The sequence below is a fragment of the Sebastes umbrosus genome, chromosome 11, assembly GCF_015220745.1.
Source record: "Sebastes umbrosus isolate fSebUmb1 chromosome 11, fSebUmb1.pri, whole genome shotgun sequence".
Taxonomy (NCBI): Eukaryota; Metazoa; Chordata; class Actinopteri; order Perciformes; family Sebastidae; genus Sebastes; species Sebastes umbrosus.
In genome coordinates, this window is record NC_051279.1 from 9,626,743 (window position 1) to 9,642,882 (window position 16,140).

Here is a 16,140-nt window from a genome sequence, read left to right on the forward strand (position 1 = left end):
TTTATATAGAAAACATATCAGCTTATAAAAGATGATGCTACGTTATAGATTAAACACTGACATTCTGCATATTGATTACTTAATAACTTTAAGTACATTTTGCTGATAATACTTTTGTACTTTTCCTTCCAGGTACAGTGTGTAGGATTTAGTGGCATCTAGTGGTGTGGTTGCAGATTGCAACCAACTGAGTACCCCTCCGCTCACTCCTCCCTTTCCAAGACTGCTGTAACATGAGCCGCCAACACGTTCTCATCACAACTCGTCATATACTTACACTTTGTCAGACCCCGTGGCGTAACTCTTTTCGGTCGCAGTAAACACGTGCTTAATGTTGTGAAGTAAACAAAAACACTTGCTTAGGTTCAGGCAATAAAACCACTATAGTTAGGTTGAGGAAAAAACAACATGGTTGGGCTTAAAGCTACTATATTTGTACAGAGAAAATGACATAAAGCTACGTCATCACACTCGCCGCGCATTTTCCCTGCGCATGTAATATTGACGCAGATGGGTTTACATTGTAGTTAATGGAAAGCTTGGTGGAGCCGCTGAGTGCAAAACAGGATAATGCCGTTGGCTTCGCTCAGAGGCCATCCTTACCTTAATAACACTACTTTAGGAGCAACGAAAGTCAGACGGCGGCTGGCGGTACCACGGTTTGCACTCTGTGGCTCACATTACCACAGTCTCACAAGTGTGTCGGAGAACTACTGTTGCCTTCAGGTAACTTAAAAAACAAAAAGACTCTCTCTAGAGCCAGTGTTTGGTTTGTCCGTTCTGGGCTACTGTAGACGGAGCAACATGGCGGACACTGTGAAGAGGGTTCGCTCCCTATGTAGATATGAAGGGCTCATCTAAGTTAACAAAAACACAAAAATTATTAGTTTCAGGTGATTATACACTAATGAAAAGATAGTTATGATTATTATTATATTCCATTTATGCCAGTAGATCCCCTGGAAATCCTACACACTGGCCCTTTAAATAAGATGATATAAGATTAAATCTTGTAACATTATGGTATCGCTACTTTTACTTAAGTAAAGGATATAAGGGAGTACTTTTCCATCACTGCAGGAGGCACAACGCTTCAATAAACCACCCACTAATAAGATGAGGCGATCGGACGCATCAGGATTGAGGTGCCAGTGTCACATCTTCCAGAATTCATGGAGGGTTACAGTGGGTTCTCCCATCTACAGTATGCTTCGTCAGGACATCATGCACCAGGGTCATCACCCCATCCCAAAAAAAAAGCCATCCCTGATATTTACGGCTCGGCATGAAGCGTCCCGCCGGGCCATGATTCCCAATGTCAGAGAATGCTTTGCAGCGGTGCTTAAAGAAACAAATAGCAGGCACGGTGACATTATTAATCTGGACACGCTGGCACGAGCCAATACATCTCTGCCTGCTGTTTGATGTATTGGAGTGAGTAGAACACAGAGATGGACTTTCTCATTGGCGTCTTGTTTGATGAATAAAACATCAGTGCGGGTTGGGACAGAATTGAATTTTTGAATACAAGAGCAGAAATGGTTATGGATCACAGGACTTATTACAGTCTGTGACCCTCCTGCAGAAGCTGTTTTAAAGACAGTCAGCTGTTTTAGGCCACGTCCTGCATACTACTGAGACTCAGTAGTTAGTTTGTAATTGTCTGACGAATCCTAATGTCAGTAATTAGTGTAGAGACTTAATCTCTTAGAGAGATCAAATGCTTTCTTACAGTGCATCTCTTCTCTGATCATTATCACATGCCAATTGAGAGTAGAGCACAAAATCATTGCCTCTATTCCCGAATGTATTCTGTGTGGAAATGCTTCCCAACTGATAAACCGTGACTCAGTCTGATGCGAACAACTTGCAAATGCAGCGCCAGAGCTCCTTCTCCATGCTTATAAATTATGTTTGTACATGCAGGATCAGGATGCTGGTGTGCTCCTCACTGAACTGATGAGGATGCTGTGTGTGTTTGTGCTGCATTATGAAGCACCAACAGTCACCACAAATGACATTTCCGCTGTGAAATCCTATACTATACGATCCAGACAACAGCAGTTAGTTTCAGTGGCGCGAGTGAATGCAAAGCACACAAGAAATTACCTTCATAGGAGCCATTTGCCTATACAAACCATTTATTTTCTGTGAAAAATGTCTGCGCTTTGATTCCGCCCGTGCCCGTTGGTAGCGGTGAGACTGTATTGGCTTGCTCATCTATCCTCGTGATAAACTAGGCTGTCACCGGCCGGCGCGGCTTCATGCAAGCTCAACGACTGGACTCATGTATAACTTGGCCTTTTGAGAAATACTGACTTGATATGTCTATTAAGTTGTTTTCAAAAAGAAGGCAGCAGTTGGTATTTTATTTTGCTGGAATCAGCATAAACATATGAATAATCCATAAGGTGGCATTTATTTAAAATGCCTCAGTGATTACATTAATGGTAGGCCTGTTTTCAGGAGATTCGCAACTTGTACACTCAGTGGCAACTTTATTAGGTACACTTGTGCAATCTAATGCAATCCAATACAACATGTTCAGTTTTTGCGAACATTGTCGGAATTGTTTAAATTAAATGATGTTTATTATTGAGGTCTCATTTAAAGGTGGTGTTGTATTGGTAAACATTATGTCAAGAGGCATATCAAATTTTTCTTGTCCTCACTGTTTACATGCATGAGGGTGGCAGAATATTAGAAACACCTCTTAAAGGTACAGTGTGTAAGATTTGGCAGCATCTAGTGGTGTGGTTGCAGATTGCAACCAACTGAGTACCCCTCCATTCACTCCTCCCTTTCCAAGACTGCGGTAACGTGAGCCGCTGAGTGCAAAATCTACGGTTTGGCACTCCGTAAATATGAAAAGCAAAACGAACAACGTTATCATGGTTTTTCACTCGGCCGCTCACATTACCGCAGCCTTGGAAAGGGAGGAGTGAGCGGAGGGCTACTCAGTTGGTTGCAATCTGCAGCCGCACCACCAGATGGCACCAAACACACACTGTACCTTTAATATAATAGTTACAACAGCACCACTAACAATAACCCCAATGCTAAAACATATAATCTAACTATGACAAAAAAAACTGAACATTATAGGCAACATAACTTAATGGCAGAACAGTTGCATTATACAGGTGTACCTAATAAAGTGGCCACTGGGTGTATGCTGTAGTGCATAGAGTGATAAAACACATACGATTAAAGCCTCCTTCCACACAGATGCTGAGCCATCACAAAGCCCCTCTCTCTCCGACTACAAACTGTCCTTTTGTCAGCGATGAAGCCCACAAAAGGCTTCACAGATTTACCTACTTTCAGAGGACCTGCTCTTGGATCAGGAAATTAAAAAGGCTAATTCAACAGTTCTTCTTTTCCCCCTCTGTTCTGTAAATTACAGACAACCAGTCAGACGCAATTAGAGCGGCTGAGGGAGATGGCTTTAACAGTGAAAATGTGGGGTCAAATGAAGTACAAATTGCCTTAAAATGAGCTCGTCCCACCATATGCACCTGACAAAAAAAAGAGCCTGAGGAGTCTCATGCGTCCGATGATAATAAATGCTTATTACCTGCACAGGAGCTGTTCAAATTCTAGTCACCTTTTTGCCTGGAGGGAAGAAAAACTTTTATTTTGAAATAGTTATTCCAACAACAGAGAAGGAGAGAGAGGGAACAGGAGAGAGGAAGATCCGTGCTTTCAGCTCATCAACAGTTCATTAGACATCACAGACATTGTCAGGAAAGTCAATGACACTGATGGGCTACCTTGAATACACTGTTGGTAAGGATATCCTGGGGCAACTTTTGGACAGCAGAGTGACAATAACCCTCTAAAGACCAGTAGAGGTCGTTTGGTGAGGTTGCCGGGTTGTAATTTGTAATTAAAGCCCAATATTGAATCCGATCAGACCTTTATTTTCTCTTTCCTGCTTTCAGGTGCATTAGCTGAATAGTGCTGTGCAGGCTCTTCAGTAATGGTCGACTCATGGCCCATCTATCTTATTTAATGCTGAGAAAACACTGTGTTTACACTTTAGCTTCTATCTTGCTTATGTAAACATTATGTAAACACATTTTCTAAACTTCCTGTGTACCAACACACCTCAGTCTCGGGGATGCATAGAAGACAAATTCAAATAAAGCTGTGATTCAGTGTGTTGGATTTCAGCAAATAAACATGAAATCAAGCATGAAAATTCACTTTTGACCTTGGAAATAGTTTGACAGCAATCCCAACTCATGGTTCACTTACTAGTTTTTTCCAGATCATTTATTTATCACGCAGTCTTCATCGGCGGATAGAGTTTGCTCAGTCACAGAGATGGATCTGAAAGCCTAACAGCTACTAAGCCTGCATGTCAGCAGATTTGTCTCCATGACAACTGAGCCAAGTCCATGCGCTAATGAAGGCGGTGTGATACGGCTAAAAGCCCCAGAAAACGCTAGTAAGTAGACCCTGAGATAAGATGCTCAGCTGTTAAACCTGAAATCATTAGTCATTATTATTTTTGCTCATACATCATGAACTAATGTATCCCATCAGACCAAAATTGGTAATGCCTACACTTTAATAATGAATCTCTAAGTAACATGTCATAGGGAAACAGGATAGAGCTTTAGATGAAGTCTATTTAGTGCAGTGGTGGAAAGTATCTAAGTACATTTACTCAAGTACTGCACTTAAGTACCATTTTGAGGTACATGTACTCTACTTTATACTTCCACACCACTACAATTCAGAGGCAAGTATTGTACTTTTAACTCCTCTACATCTATCTGATAACTTTACTTACTTGGAAAATTCAAATTATTAATGCAAAATGTAATCAACAAATAAATGTATGAGCAGGGCCAAGGACCTAGGGCACCACCTACTGGGGGGCTGATTTTTCTTTTTTAAATGCTGGTGGGCGCCTTTCCTCATTTTCTGCATTGAGGTAACAAATGAACAAATAAAATAAAATAAATAAATTAAAAAATGCCGGTGGGCGCCCTTTCTCATTTTCTGCATTGAGGTAACAAATGAACAAATAAATAAATAAAAATAAAATAAAAAATAAATAAAAAATGCCGGTGGGCGCCCTTCCTCATTTTCTGCATTGAGGTAACAATGAACAAATAAAGAAAGAAAGAAAGAAATACACTTTTACCCCTGTAACTCACTGTAATGAAACTGACTAAACACTTTTAAGCCAACTATATCAGGGACCAATTCTTTGTTTATATTATAATAAATACAGTTATTTATGAAAATAAAAATCTCAATTTTTGTCTTAAAACCATTAAGATGTTTGATGTGTGTTGTGGTGTACGGGTCTAGGGTTAGGGTTCTGGGGGGTTGAACCCTAACCCTAGAGCAGCGCCAGCGGGGGGGGCCTCCAAATCTGAATTTTACCTATAGGGCACCAAAAGGGCTAGAGCTGGCGCTGTTTATGATTGTATGTTAAAATGAAAGGTAAGGGGTGTATACTTTTGTACTTAGACTTAAGTACAATTTTTAATACATGACTTTTATTAATAATAGTGTTTCTACACTCCCGTCATAAGCTAGATTTTTTAAAGCCTGAAAACAGAGCCATGAGGAGGTGCAGAAGTTTAGTTATTTCTCAGAGCACAATATGCTGAAAGGTTATTATGGAATTTTTGCCCAACGATGCCAAAAACTTTCTGCCTATACTGCAGGTTTAAGTAAACGATCTGAGTGCTTCTTCCATCACTGATTCAGTGTGAAGCTTTGCAACAACACAGACCCAATGAACCAAATGCAGGTCACAACATAAAGAAATACAGAATGTGTGCCGGGGTTGCGATCCGTTGACCCTCTGTGGCCCTTCATGAGCATCTAGCTCAGAGTTTATGCCACTCCTCAATCATCATTTTCAACAGTTCACACTTTGTACTACTGATGATTACATGAAGTTAAAAAGCTATAGTTCTATTTTTCTGAAATAACCCAAACTTTGAAAACACTTGGTGCAGGAGTTTTGAAGACATTTCCAGATTGCTTATAGATAATATTCCACCCAACTGGTCTGAGAAATGGCCCAGCTGCTGTACATTAAAAAATATATTTTTTTCAACCCATTGCCAGTGTGGTGACTATTACCTTCAGCCAAACAAAGGTGGCAGCCATTGATAGCCTCAGTGACATTGCTCCAAGCTTTTTGTGTGATGCGCCATTATAGAAATAACGATAAAAAATAAAAAAAAAAAAAAATTATATAAATAAATTACTCTGTAGCTCAAAAATAAGTTTAGTTAGTTAATAAGTGAGTTAATGGCAGATTTAAAGGTTTTAATTTTGGTGATGCGCCGATTAGATGCGTCACTTCCGGCTACCATACTAGTTTGGCTAAGAACGATAAAAACATATGAAAAATTATATTTATATAAATAAATTACCCTGTAGCTCAAGAATATGTTAGTTAGTTAATAGTAGAACTAAAGGTTTTCATTTTGGTGATGCTCCGGTTAAATGCGTCACTTCCGGCTACCACATTAGTTTGGCTAATCAAGAGTTTCAACGTAGTAACCGTGTAACCGTGTCAAACATCTTTTTTTTTTTAATGTAACGTTACATCCCACATAATACTTTTTGTTTCAGCTTGTTAGAAGAGACTTCCAGGAATCGGAAAGTATCTTCAAAACTAGGGTAAGTGTTGTCAAACAACCTGCTGGGCTCTTCAAAGTTGTATGTGTTTAATATTTGCGGTAACTAGGTAACTAGGCAACTGGGTAACTAGGTAACTAGCTTGAATGTAACGTTAACTTCAATGCCAAACTCCCATACGGGAAAACGACGATTAAGAGAGAAACTGGAATTACCTAACGCACAAGAAATAATAAAAAAATAAAATATATAAATTGAATTAATAAATATTAGTGCTCTCATCAGGTGGGTTTGTCGGAAAAATAATATTTATATGAATAAATTACCCTGTAGCTCAAGAATATGTTAGTTAGTTAACATTTTTTTTTAAATTTTTTTTTTTATTATTATTTCAAAATGACAGTATCCATAGTAACAGCAGAAAACATTTACATACAAAAGAAGCATAGCGAAAACATAAACAAAGAGCTGTGCCAAACATAAAAGGACAACAGAAATTAAACAAAACCAACATAAAAAATATAAAAAACACAATAAAAGCAATAAATAAATAAATAATAATAAAAAAACAATAATGACAAGTATGACAATAATTTCACTTAAAAACTTTAAAGATATTGTATACATTCATTGTTTTCATTGCTTTTTTGTTTCGTGAGGAAGAAATTGTTTTTTTTGGTAAATTTACACTTGTGAATGTGGAACTACGCGAGAATTAAAAGTTAGTTAGTTAAAGTGGCAGTAGGCAACAATATTTTGGCATAATTTGGCAAAAATTCCATAATAACCTTTCAGCATATTGTAATTCAAGTGATCTGAGAGAAAACTACACCTCTGCACCTCCTCATGGCTCTGTTTACAGGCTTTAGAAAATCTTGCCCGTGACGGCAGACTTTGACCAATCACAGGGCATTTCAGAGAGAGCGTTCCTATTGGCTGTTCCACAAAAGGAGATGCGCGTTCACGTCTGGTCTCTGCAGATAGTGAAAGACTCGGTCAATGGCGGAACAACCTACTGGAAAGCTTGCTATTCCAGCATTGGCAGCAACTGCCTACACCTCAAAACAACCCAAAAAAAGAAAGACAGACTTTCAAAAAGACAGTCCAAACTGTTGATGTCCTTAGAAGGTAATGTGTAGCTCGCTGCGGTAGCCTCCTCAGATGTAGCGAGCACGTATGAAGCGCGTGCATATGCCCGTTCTCGTGTGGGGGGAGGGGCTTCGGACAGAGAGGGGAGAGCGGAGAGAGGAGAGAGAGGAGAGAGCAGCTCGAGGGGATGCAGGATTTTGCGTTTTCCGGATTTCTACGCACTGCAGCTTTAATAGTAGAAGTAAAGGTTTTAATGTTGGTGACGCGCCGGTTAGATGCGTCACTTCCGGCTACCAAATTAGTTTGGCTAATCAAGAGTTGAAACGTTGGTAACCGTGTTAAACATCTTTTTTTTTATGTAAGGTAATATTTTTTGCTTCAGCTTGTTAGAAGAGTCTTCCAGGAATCGGAAAGTATCTTCAAAACCAGGGTAAGTGTTGTCAAACGACCTGCTGGGCTCTTCAAAGTTGTATGTGTTTAATATTTGCGGTAACTTGGTAACTTGGTAACTAGGCAACTGGGTAACTAGGTAACTAGCTTGAATGTAACGTTAACTTCAACTTGCCAAACTACCATACGGAAAAGAGACGATTAAGAGACAAACTGGAATTACTTACTTTTTAATGTAACGTTACATTCAGCTTATTAGAAGAGTCTTCCAGGAATCGGAAAGTATCTTCAAAACTAGGGTAAGTGTTGTCAAACGACACAAACTTGTTATGTCTAATATTTGCGGTAACTAGCTAGCTTACTAGCTTGAATGTAACGTTAACTTCAATGCCAAACTCCCATAGGGAAAAGCGACGATTAAGGGAGAAAACACAAACTGGAGTTACTTAACGCACAATAAATACAAAATAAAATATATAAATTGAATTAATAAATATTAGTCCTCTCATCGGGTGGATTTATCGGGAAAATAATATTTATGTGAATAAATTACCCTTTAGCTCAAGAATACTTTTTTGTGTTTAATATTTGCGGTAACTAGGTAACTATCGCTAGGTAACTAGGTAACTAGGTAACTAGCTTGAATGTAACGTTAACTTCAATGACAAACTCTCATAGGGAAAAGCGACGATTAAGGGAGAAAACACAAACTGGAATTACATACAATAAATTAAAAAAAATGAAATATATAAATTGAATAAATATTAGTCCTCTCATCGGCACTGGGTATCTTGAAAATAACCAAGAAAACGAGTGAAATATTGTATGGTGGGTTGTTAGAAAGTGTTTTCTTTATTTTTAGCTCATTGTGTTGCTTATTTGAATTCCTGAGGACTGTTGAGACATCTGTGGCAGATACATATCTATCTATCCGCTTGTATAAAAAGCTTTTGCAGGATTAAACGAGCTCATTTTCCTCTGGTGGGGGTGTGTGTGGATGGTTTTCTAATGTATAGAGAGCCATTCAGACTTCTTCTCTTGCTTTTGTCCAGACAGGCTTAACGGTGTTGTGATAAGCTGCTGTGAATATCCATCAAGAAATCCGACCAGCCCACCACCACCACCACCAGCAGCAGCAGCAGCACCACCAGCGGACTGTCTCTCTTCATCTCCCCCTCCTCTCCTCTCCTCCTCTATATGTTACATCTCCAGCCCCTCTCCCCTCCTCGCTGTTTTACGCAAGCGGACGTTCGCGGCACAGCGACACAAGTGCGCACTAACAGGCGGAGAGAGAGGCACGGCGAGGCGGATACGGACGACGGCAGCGGCGGCGGGTACCGGAGCGACGACGACGCGGCGGTCGGTGGTGTGTCTGTCTGTCTTTTGTGTTGGTCACCGGGCGGACTGGATGGTGGATTTGTTTATTCTCTGGATTAGGATCAACTTCGCATGGGACAAAAACCCGCCTTCTTTTTTCTCTCATGTCATCCAGCGATTTGTTTCGCCCGGCGTGTTGACGCCAGTGGAGAGAGAGGAGAGAGAAGAGGAAGCTATATACTGGAGGAGCGCAAATTGACAGATAAACGACATGAATATACACGCGTTTCCGTCCACCAGCTGTACAGGATAGATGCAAACAACAATGCGTGATCTTAAATGTGATTTTTATTCAGGAGCATATAATATAATGCGGCTCGGTTTGAACGGAGGAAAAGATGCTCTGCTGCACGCTTGAGGTTCATTTTGCACCGTAGGGCAATGTGTTATTGACGAATGGAATAATGCATCGAGACACAACTTTATTCACAGATTATATCTCATAAAAGTGCATTTATTTGCGAGAGCCTGGCGTGTAGCTCTAGTAATCCTGTTATTCTTGAATATATAGCTTCAGTAAACGCCACATTTTTCTGTCAGCCCTGGAGCCACTGTGCTGCTGTTTTACGGGTTTTTAAACCCTGCAGTCTGTTGATGTTAGTGCGTTATGTAGGCTGCATAAACCCCCTCCAAATCCCTCAAAGAGCTGTGTCGCCATATGATTGGTAAATTATTCTGTGTAGGCAGGCCTAACCTTCTTCTGCTTATGCAGATATACAATCGATAGCTGAGATAAAGACAGCTGTGGCAGGCAGTTTATACTCTGGAAGTGTCACCGGGGGTGTGTTTTAAAATCCCTGCATATCTAGTTATACACATGCCCCAACGCAGCAGCAGAGAGGAGGCTGCTCAGTAAGAGAGGCTGTCAAAACACACTGTGGTGTGTTGGTGGAGGAAATACCGTTAAAGCAACGTCTTCAAGGAAAAGTTTCAATGGTTTTCCGAAAGTTGCCCGGCGTGTCGGCATCGGGCATGGGTCTGCGCCTGTCCCAGAAATTCGTCTTTCTGCTCTTTCTGTCGGGTTTGGTAACGCTGTGTTTTGGGGCCCTTTTCTTTCTCCCCGACTCCGTCCGACTAAAGCGCATTTTCTTGTCCAAGACGGAGACCCAGCCCGTCACGGTGGGCTCCGGGTCCGGGTCCGAGAACGATGCCAGGGAGCACTTAAAGAGACCCATCAAGGAGCAGGAGCAGCACCCGCCGCGGGGCATGACCTCAGCCAAAGGAGAGACCACCAGCAGCAAGCTGAAGAGTACCAGCCGAAAACTACCGGTCCCCCCAGTCCCAGTCGTCTCTCATGAGACCACCGAGGAGCGGCTCGCCGGGGGGAAAGCGCAGGAGGACTTGACTCTGCCCAGGTCCAAAACGGAGTCCGCGTCGGCGAGATCCACCTCCTCGGACCACGGTGCCAACTCGGATATTTTCAGTTACGACAAGTTCAAAGGATGTCTGCTCAAACCCCCGCTGGGAAGAGACAACGGCAAGCCGAGCGACCCCCAGACCGACGAGCGCAGGGAGAAAGTCAAAGAGGTAAGGGATGATGTGACAAGTCACCCAAGTTTCAAGTTTATTTGTCATATGCAGTTAAAAGTACAGTGTACATTGAAATGCATTTTACCGTGGCTCTCTCTTAGCCCCTTAAAATATATAAATAGTACGCTAGATAAATACCACAATACATAAGACAATACCTGAGAATACAATTATAAAACAACCTAAAAGCATCTGTAAAACAATCCACAGCTCTGCATTCAGCCATGCACTATATACTTAACTTTTTCTACAGGATAGTTGACACATAGTAGCCTCAAGGGGTTATGTGGAAATATGATCTGCTCGTTTTATAGGAAGTCAAGATTGAAGAGAAAAACAGGAAGTACATATGTGAGGGGTGAACCCAGGACAGATGTTATAATGTCTAAATCTATCACATTGATCAAATCATCTAAGTCAACTTCCTCCCTCAAAATAAGCAGTTTTTTTTAATGTGTTGGCTTCACAGAGCAAATCAACTTTCAGTTGTCTTTTGAATGGGAGCATGTTCGTGCTGTCAAAACATAACAGATAAATGGCAGTCTGCTCTATTCAGATATATAAAAAGAAAACAGGCATGCACAGTTGTAAGAAGTAATTATATTTCCGCTGTTGAATTTGATTTGTCTGTGTTTGTGTGACAATACAGACGCTCTTCTCTATAGAAGCGGTGGGACAGTTGTTTGCCAAGCTCCTGTCAAACAGACAAAATAAATCCCTCTCAATCATATCGAGTTGTCTAAATTTACCCGGCGTCTTTGGCTTTTTGTAGATGCATTTCGGTTGGGTTTCTATTGATGAAGATGGAGAAACAGTGTCAGGGTTAAAAATGAGTTCAATGTTTTTGATGTTTGGAGTTAAAATTGCATAAAGTTGACAGAATAGGAAGAAAAGTGTGTTCAGAAGAAACCATGTGATATATAACTTTTAATAATCTAAAATAAATGCTGCACTTTCCTGAGCGGGAATGCAGGATATTCCATACTTTTCTTCTTATAACATCGTTATGTTTGTAAAATAATCATTTCTAAATACATTCAGATTATTTGCCTTTGTGCACGTAATCATATGATTTATCAGATTGCCTTATTTGTTTTTTTGTGAGCTTTTAAATTGCGTTTTGTCAGGTCATTTCTGAGTGATAAAACGTCCTGCTTTTAGCTGTAGCACCTCAATCACCCTTGCACAATCGCCTGCAAATGATGTGACATTGTGCAGTGACACTTTGGCCAGGAGCTCTTCAAGCTGTGTGCCAGCTTTTGTTGAGCCCTGTGGGTCCAATGAGGGCTCCAGAGTGGGAGCGTCTGTGGATCACACATCTGTACACACTCAAGGCGAGTGAGGCTGGTGAGGGGGAGGAGGGAGAGAGGGTAAGGGGGGAGCCATTGGCCAGCATGTGCAGATGGGTTTCAGCCTTGGCATGTGACACGGATAAGTCCCGTTGTCACTCTCACTTCCAGTCTGCTGTCACCCTCTCACGCTGCTCACATGCCTTTCATACCTAGAGGTGATGTGCTACATGATAACCGAGGCGTCCGAGCACTGGGAGGGTTATTTGCCCTCGTGCACTGAGCTCTCACTGACTCATTCCACTTTGATGCTCTTTCAAGTGAATTTCAATGTGACTTTGCTTGCGTGGTCTGCTCAGCTGAGCTCGGCAAAGCTCTCGCCTCGGGGGTCGCAGTCGTCCGAGGAAAAGTTCTTCTCCGCCACGCCCTCCTCTCCCAATTACTGTTGCAGAATTGTAATTTCCTCGAGTGAAGATCTTTTTATTAAGGCGTTGAAGAGCAGACAGGCCCTGCTCACTTACTTTGCATGTCCGTAGCAGCCCAGTGTGCGTTTTTGTGGTTTGCTATTGTTGCTTCAGTCTCCACCGTCTCGAGCCGGCTGGCAGTGCTCCAGACGGCTTCTCTCTTTCCTGGAGGCTCACATTCAAGCTGCCAGTACAGGCTGACACATTGCGAGCCTGTGCTTTGTCCAGGTTTACAGATGTAAAACCATTGAGTAACTGTAACAATAAAACTAACATGTTGTGATGTTTTTTCCCCCGTTAGTTAGATGTATGTTTCTGTGAAGCATGACATATACAGAATTGAATTTCTAGATGTCACTCTCAGCTCGTGTTTTGGTGTACAGACAGAGTAGCTCTGTAAAAGCAGTGTTTTTTTCAGTGTAAGGGAATGCAGAGAGAAGGTATCCCCCCTTTCCAAAGCCAACAGAAAAGGTCCGGTCCAGCCCACTGAGTGCCTCGATGCCCAAACTGTGAATGAGCATCGTTTTTCTCAACTGCCAACAACTAGAAAGCAGACTCCCTACCTTCTTCCTCTGTGTGTGCACCCACTGCCAAGTGAGGGTGAAAACCGAGGACAATGACAGTCTGATCACACAAGGCAAATATTTGAAGGCAGCCCACCACTAGCTAGGCCCCCGCGGGATACCAGCAAATGCTGCCAACGTCACCAAGGTGCTGTTTACCTCCCTGCTAGTAGACAGTTCATTCTCCTCCAAAGTCCTCAGCAGGATGAAGATAAGAGTCATTTTCAAACGGCCTCCTATTTGTAATTCTGTGATGTCATGGCTCACAGAGTCGCCTGCGTGGCTGTGTTGCTGCCTCATTGGCTCCAGCATAAGAGGCTGGATAGCACCACAAAAAACGTGTGCCTGGAGCAACAGGAGGTTTGTCCTTTTCTGCATGCACATTTTGTTGCTGACGTCCTTTTACATTCACTAAGGTTAGGACTTGGACTGTAGTGATAAAACACTGAGCACAGAAGTAGCACATCCAACAAACACAGAGCAAAGAGGACATCAGAGAATGAAGGGAGCTCTGTGCCAAATCCAAGCCGGAAACCTCCATATTGATCTCCTCTGTTGGTCTCCACAACATCACATACATCAAAAGAGAAGTGAGCATTAAAGGACGGCCTCTATAATTTGTTCATTCCCTCGTACGCTGAATTATTAAGAGAGATATCCCAGTGCAGTCGAATGAGGGCCTTTGCTAGAGGAGATTGGAGCACATTGAATAATGTGGCCTCTAACATATGATGCATTTACATGGGGAGTAGATAGCACAGGCAGGAGATACAGCTGACAGCTAAGAGTACTGCAGTGAGAGGACAGACACACTGCAGCCTCTTGTGGCAGAGCCTCCTCCAGTGGAGCAATAAAAGTCTTTAGGGCTTCTTTGTTCTGTGTGTGTGTGTGTCTGCTAACTGTGTTTGTGTGTGTGTGGGTGTGCACTTGATAGTTTATCTCGATGATCAGGTGCTTGGGGATGAATTTTGAGTTTGACAGTTTCAGTTGGAAGGCTTGTCACTGTGTTTATCCATCCAGTACTGAAGCCCACCTGCATCGCTGTGTAGACTAACAGCAATTGAATGAGGTACATCTGTTCTGTTTTTGAAGCAATTTGATTTTATAGTCAGATGGATGTGTGTGTAATCCAGAATAATAAGCACTATTTTAGAGAAATGGAAACCCAAAATCTGAGGTTAAAGAAACACAAAACAATTTAATCCACAAAGTCGGTGAAGCTGTAACAAAAACTGCACAAAGCTGATGAAATAGTTTGGTTAAATCATCATCAGTTTGCTCGTTCACTTTACTGACAGAAGACACACCTCATCTGCTAACTTACTAAGTAAACAGCCCAAGGGAAACTTCCCCAAAATTGACTTAAAAGGTGCTCTACACGATATTCAGAGCATTAATATAGCATCAAACAGCCATTTGCTATATAAAGATATAGAGGAGTAATGTCTACCTGAGCAGAGAATAAAGTCTGTCTCCCTCTGTGTGTGTTGTAATCAGAGCTTCTCCTCGCTTTGTTGACAAAGCCGGGCCGGCCATGAGGGCTTTTTAGTGCATGTTTGTGCCTGTGAGCGTGCCCCACTGGCTAACTCACTTCCGCCGCTCTGCACTGCTCTCATACGACGGTTACAGCTGATAACGCCGACGGCGCCGTTGCAGAAGCGTAGCACCCACCCTCCCTTGAGGGAATGTGATTTTATGAGAGATACATTTCTGACTTATTTAGGCCAATTTCTCAAGGAGGTCAGGTTCAGCTAAAGAACAGCAACCATAGAGCAGCTGTGTGTTGCTGAAAGACATTTTAGTGACATTTTCCTCCAGATCTTCTCAATGCCACTGTGCCATAAATTTAGATTTTTAATAAAAATAGAGTATAGTGACAGCATTTAAATATTTTTGTATTTGCTCTTGAGACACACCCAACTATAGGAATTTTAGAGTCAACTTTTGCAAAAGAACCGAGGGGTGAATTGTTGGTTTTGGAGCAATAATTAAAGGTAGAGTGCCATATAAAGTATTCCTTTAACAGTGTGCAAGGAGTGTCACTAAATGTGGAAAATATCAAGTAATTTGGCCCTAGTATAACAGCTGAACTGTCACATTAACACACATACACACAAACCTAACACAAAGCTGCAGAAATAGGTGAGCTTGTGGCCGGACCTGAAATCCCCTTATAGCAGTAATGACCAGTGAGCCGGGTGTCTGTCTGAATAAAATGCTGCCGTTAAGCCGGCGCCTGCTGGCCGGCTCTGAGCACCGTGACCTCCCTCCACCCCTCATTCCCCTGCTGTCTCCCGCTACGAACCAGGTGTGCCAAACAACCTTCAGCCTGAGCCAGGAAAAAATGGCCGCCCGCTGAGCGAGAAGAAAGAAACGGAAGATGAACAAAGTCTTAAGAAAAGGCTCACACTCTTCAATCGCTCCCACAGAGCTGGAACATTTGTGCTTTTCCTCTCCTCTGTGGATGCTGTGCAAATGTCAGCGGCTGGCGTTTGGAGTATGAGCCCATCGATGTCTTTGGTCTGTTTATGCGGGGGAATGAGCCGCTGTGCCCGCTGGATATTGATACATTGTACAAGTCAATGGCAGCGGAGGCAGATATTATCAACCTGTCAATGCTGCCAGGCACTGATGCAGGCCTTTACTACCACACAAGAAGACATTGACTCTTTGATCTGTTTTCTGAGTCGTGTTTTACATGTACATAGTAGCTATTTAGTGGGTTTTACCCAGGGCTACTTACAGTAATTGCAATAGGAGAGTAACTTCCCAGGTTGTGACCATTATGAGCGGCTAACAGTAATGAGTGCAAGGCAGGGA

The 16,140-nt window shown here is 42.0% G+C and overlaps 1 protein-coding gene across 5 annotated transcripts in view; it reads left to right on the forward strand.

Annotated features, from left to right (window-relative positions):
* Positions 1 to 8,000: 8,000 nt before the first annotated feature.
* LOC119497485 (mannosyl-oligosaccharide 1,2-alpha-mannosidase IA) overlaps positions 8,001 to 16,140 on the forward strand; it is a 216,142-nt gene continuing 208,002 nt past the window's right edge. For 2 of the 5 annotated variants that reach the window (XM_037785639.1, XM_037785643.1), the window contains exons 1-2: positions 8,240 to 8,396; positions 9,150 to 11,001. In XM_037785639.1, the coding sequence (XP_037641567.1) occupies positions 10,408 to 11,001 (594 nt within the window). In that variant the 5' untranslated portion in view covers positions 8,240 to 8,396; positions 9,150 to 10,407. Of the gene's footprint in view, positions 8,138 to 8,239; positions 8,397 to 9,149; positions 11,002 to 16,140 lie in introns of those variants that run through there. The other 3 variants (XM_037785642.1, XM_037785641.1, XM_037785640.1) reach the window with 3 other exon arrangements.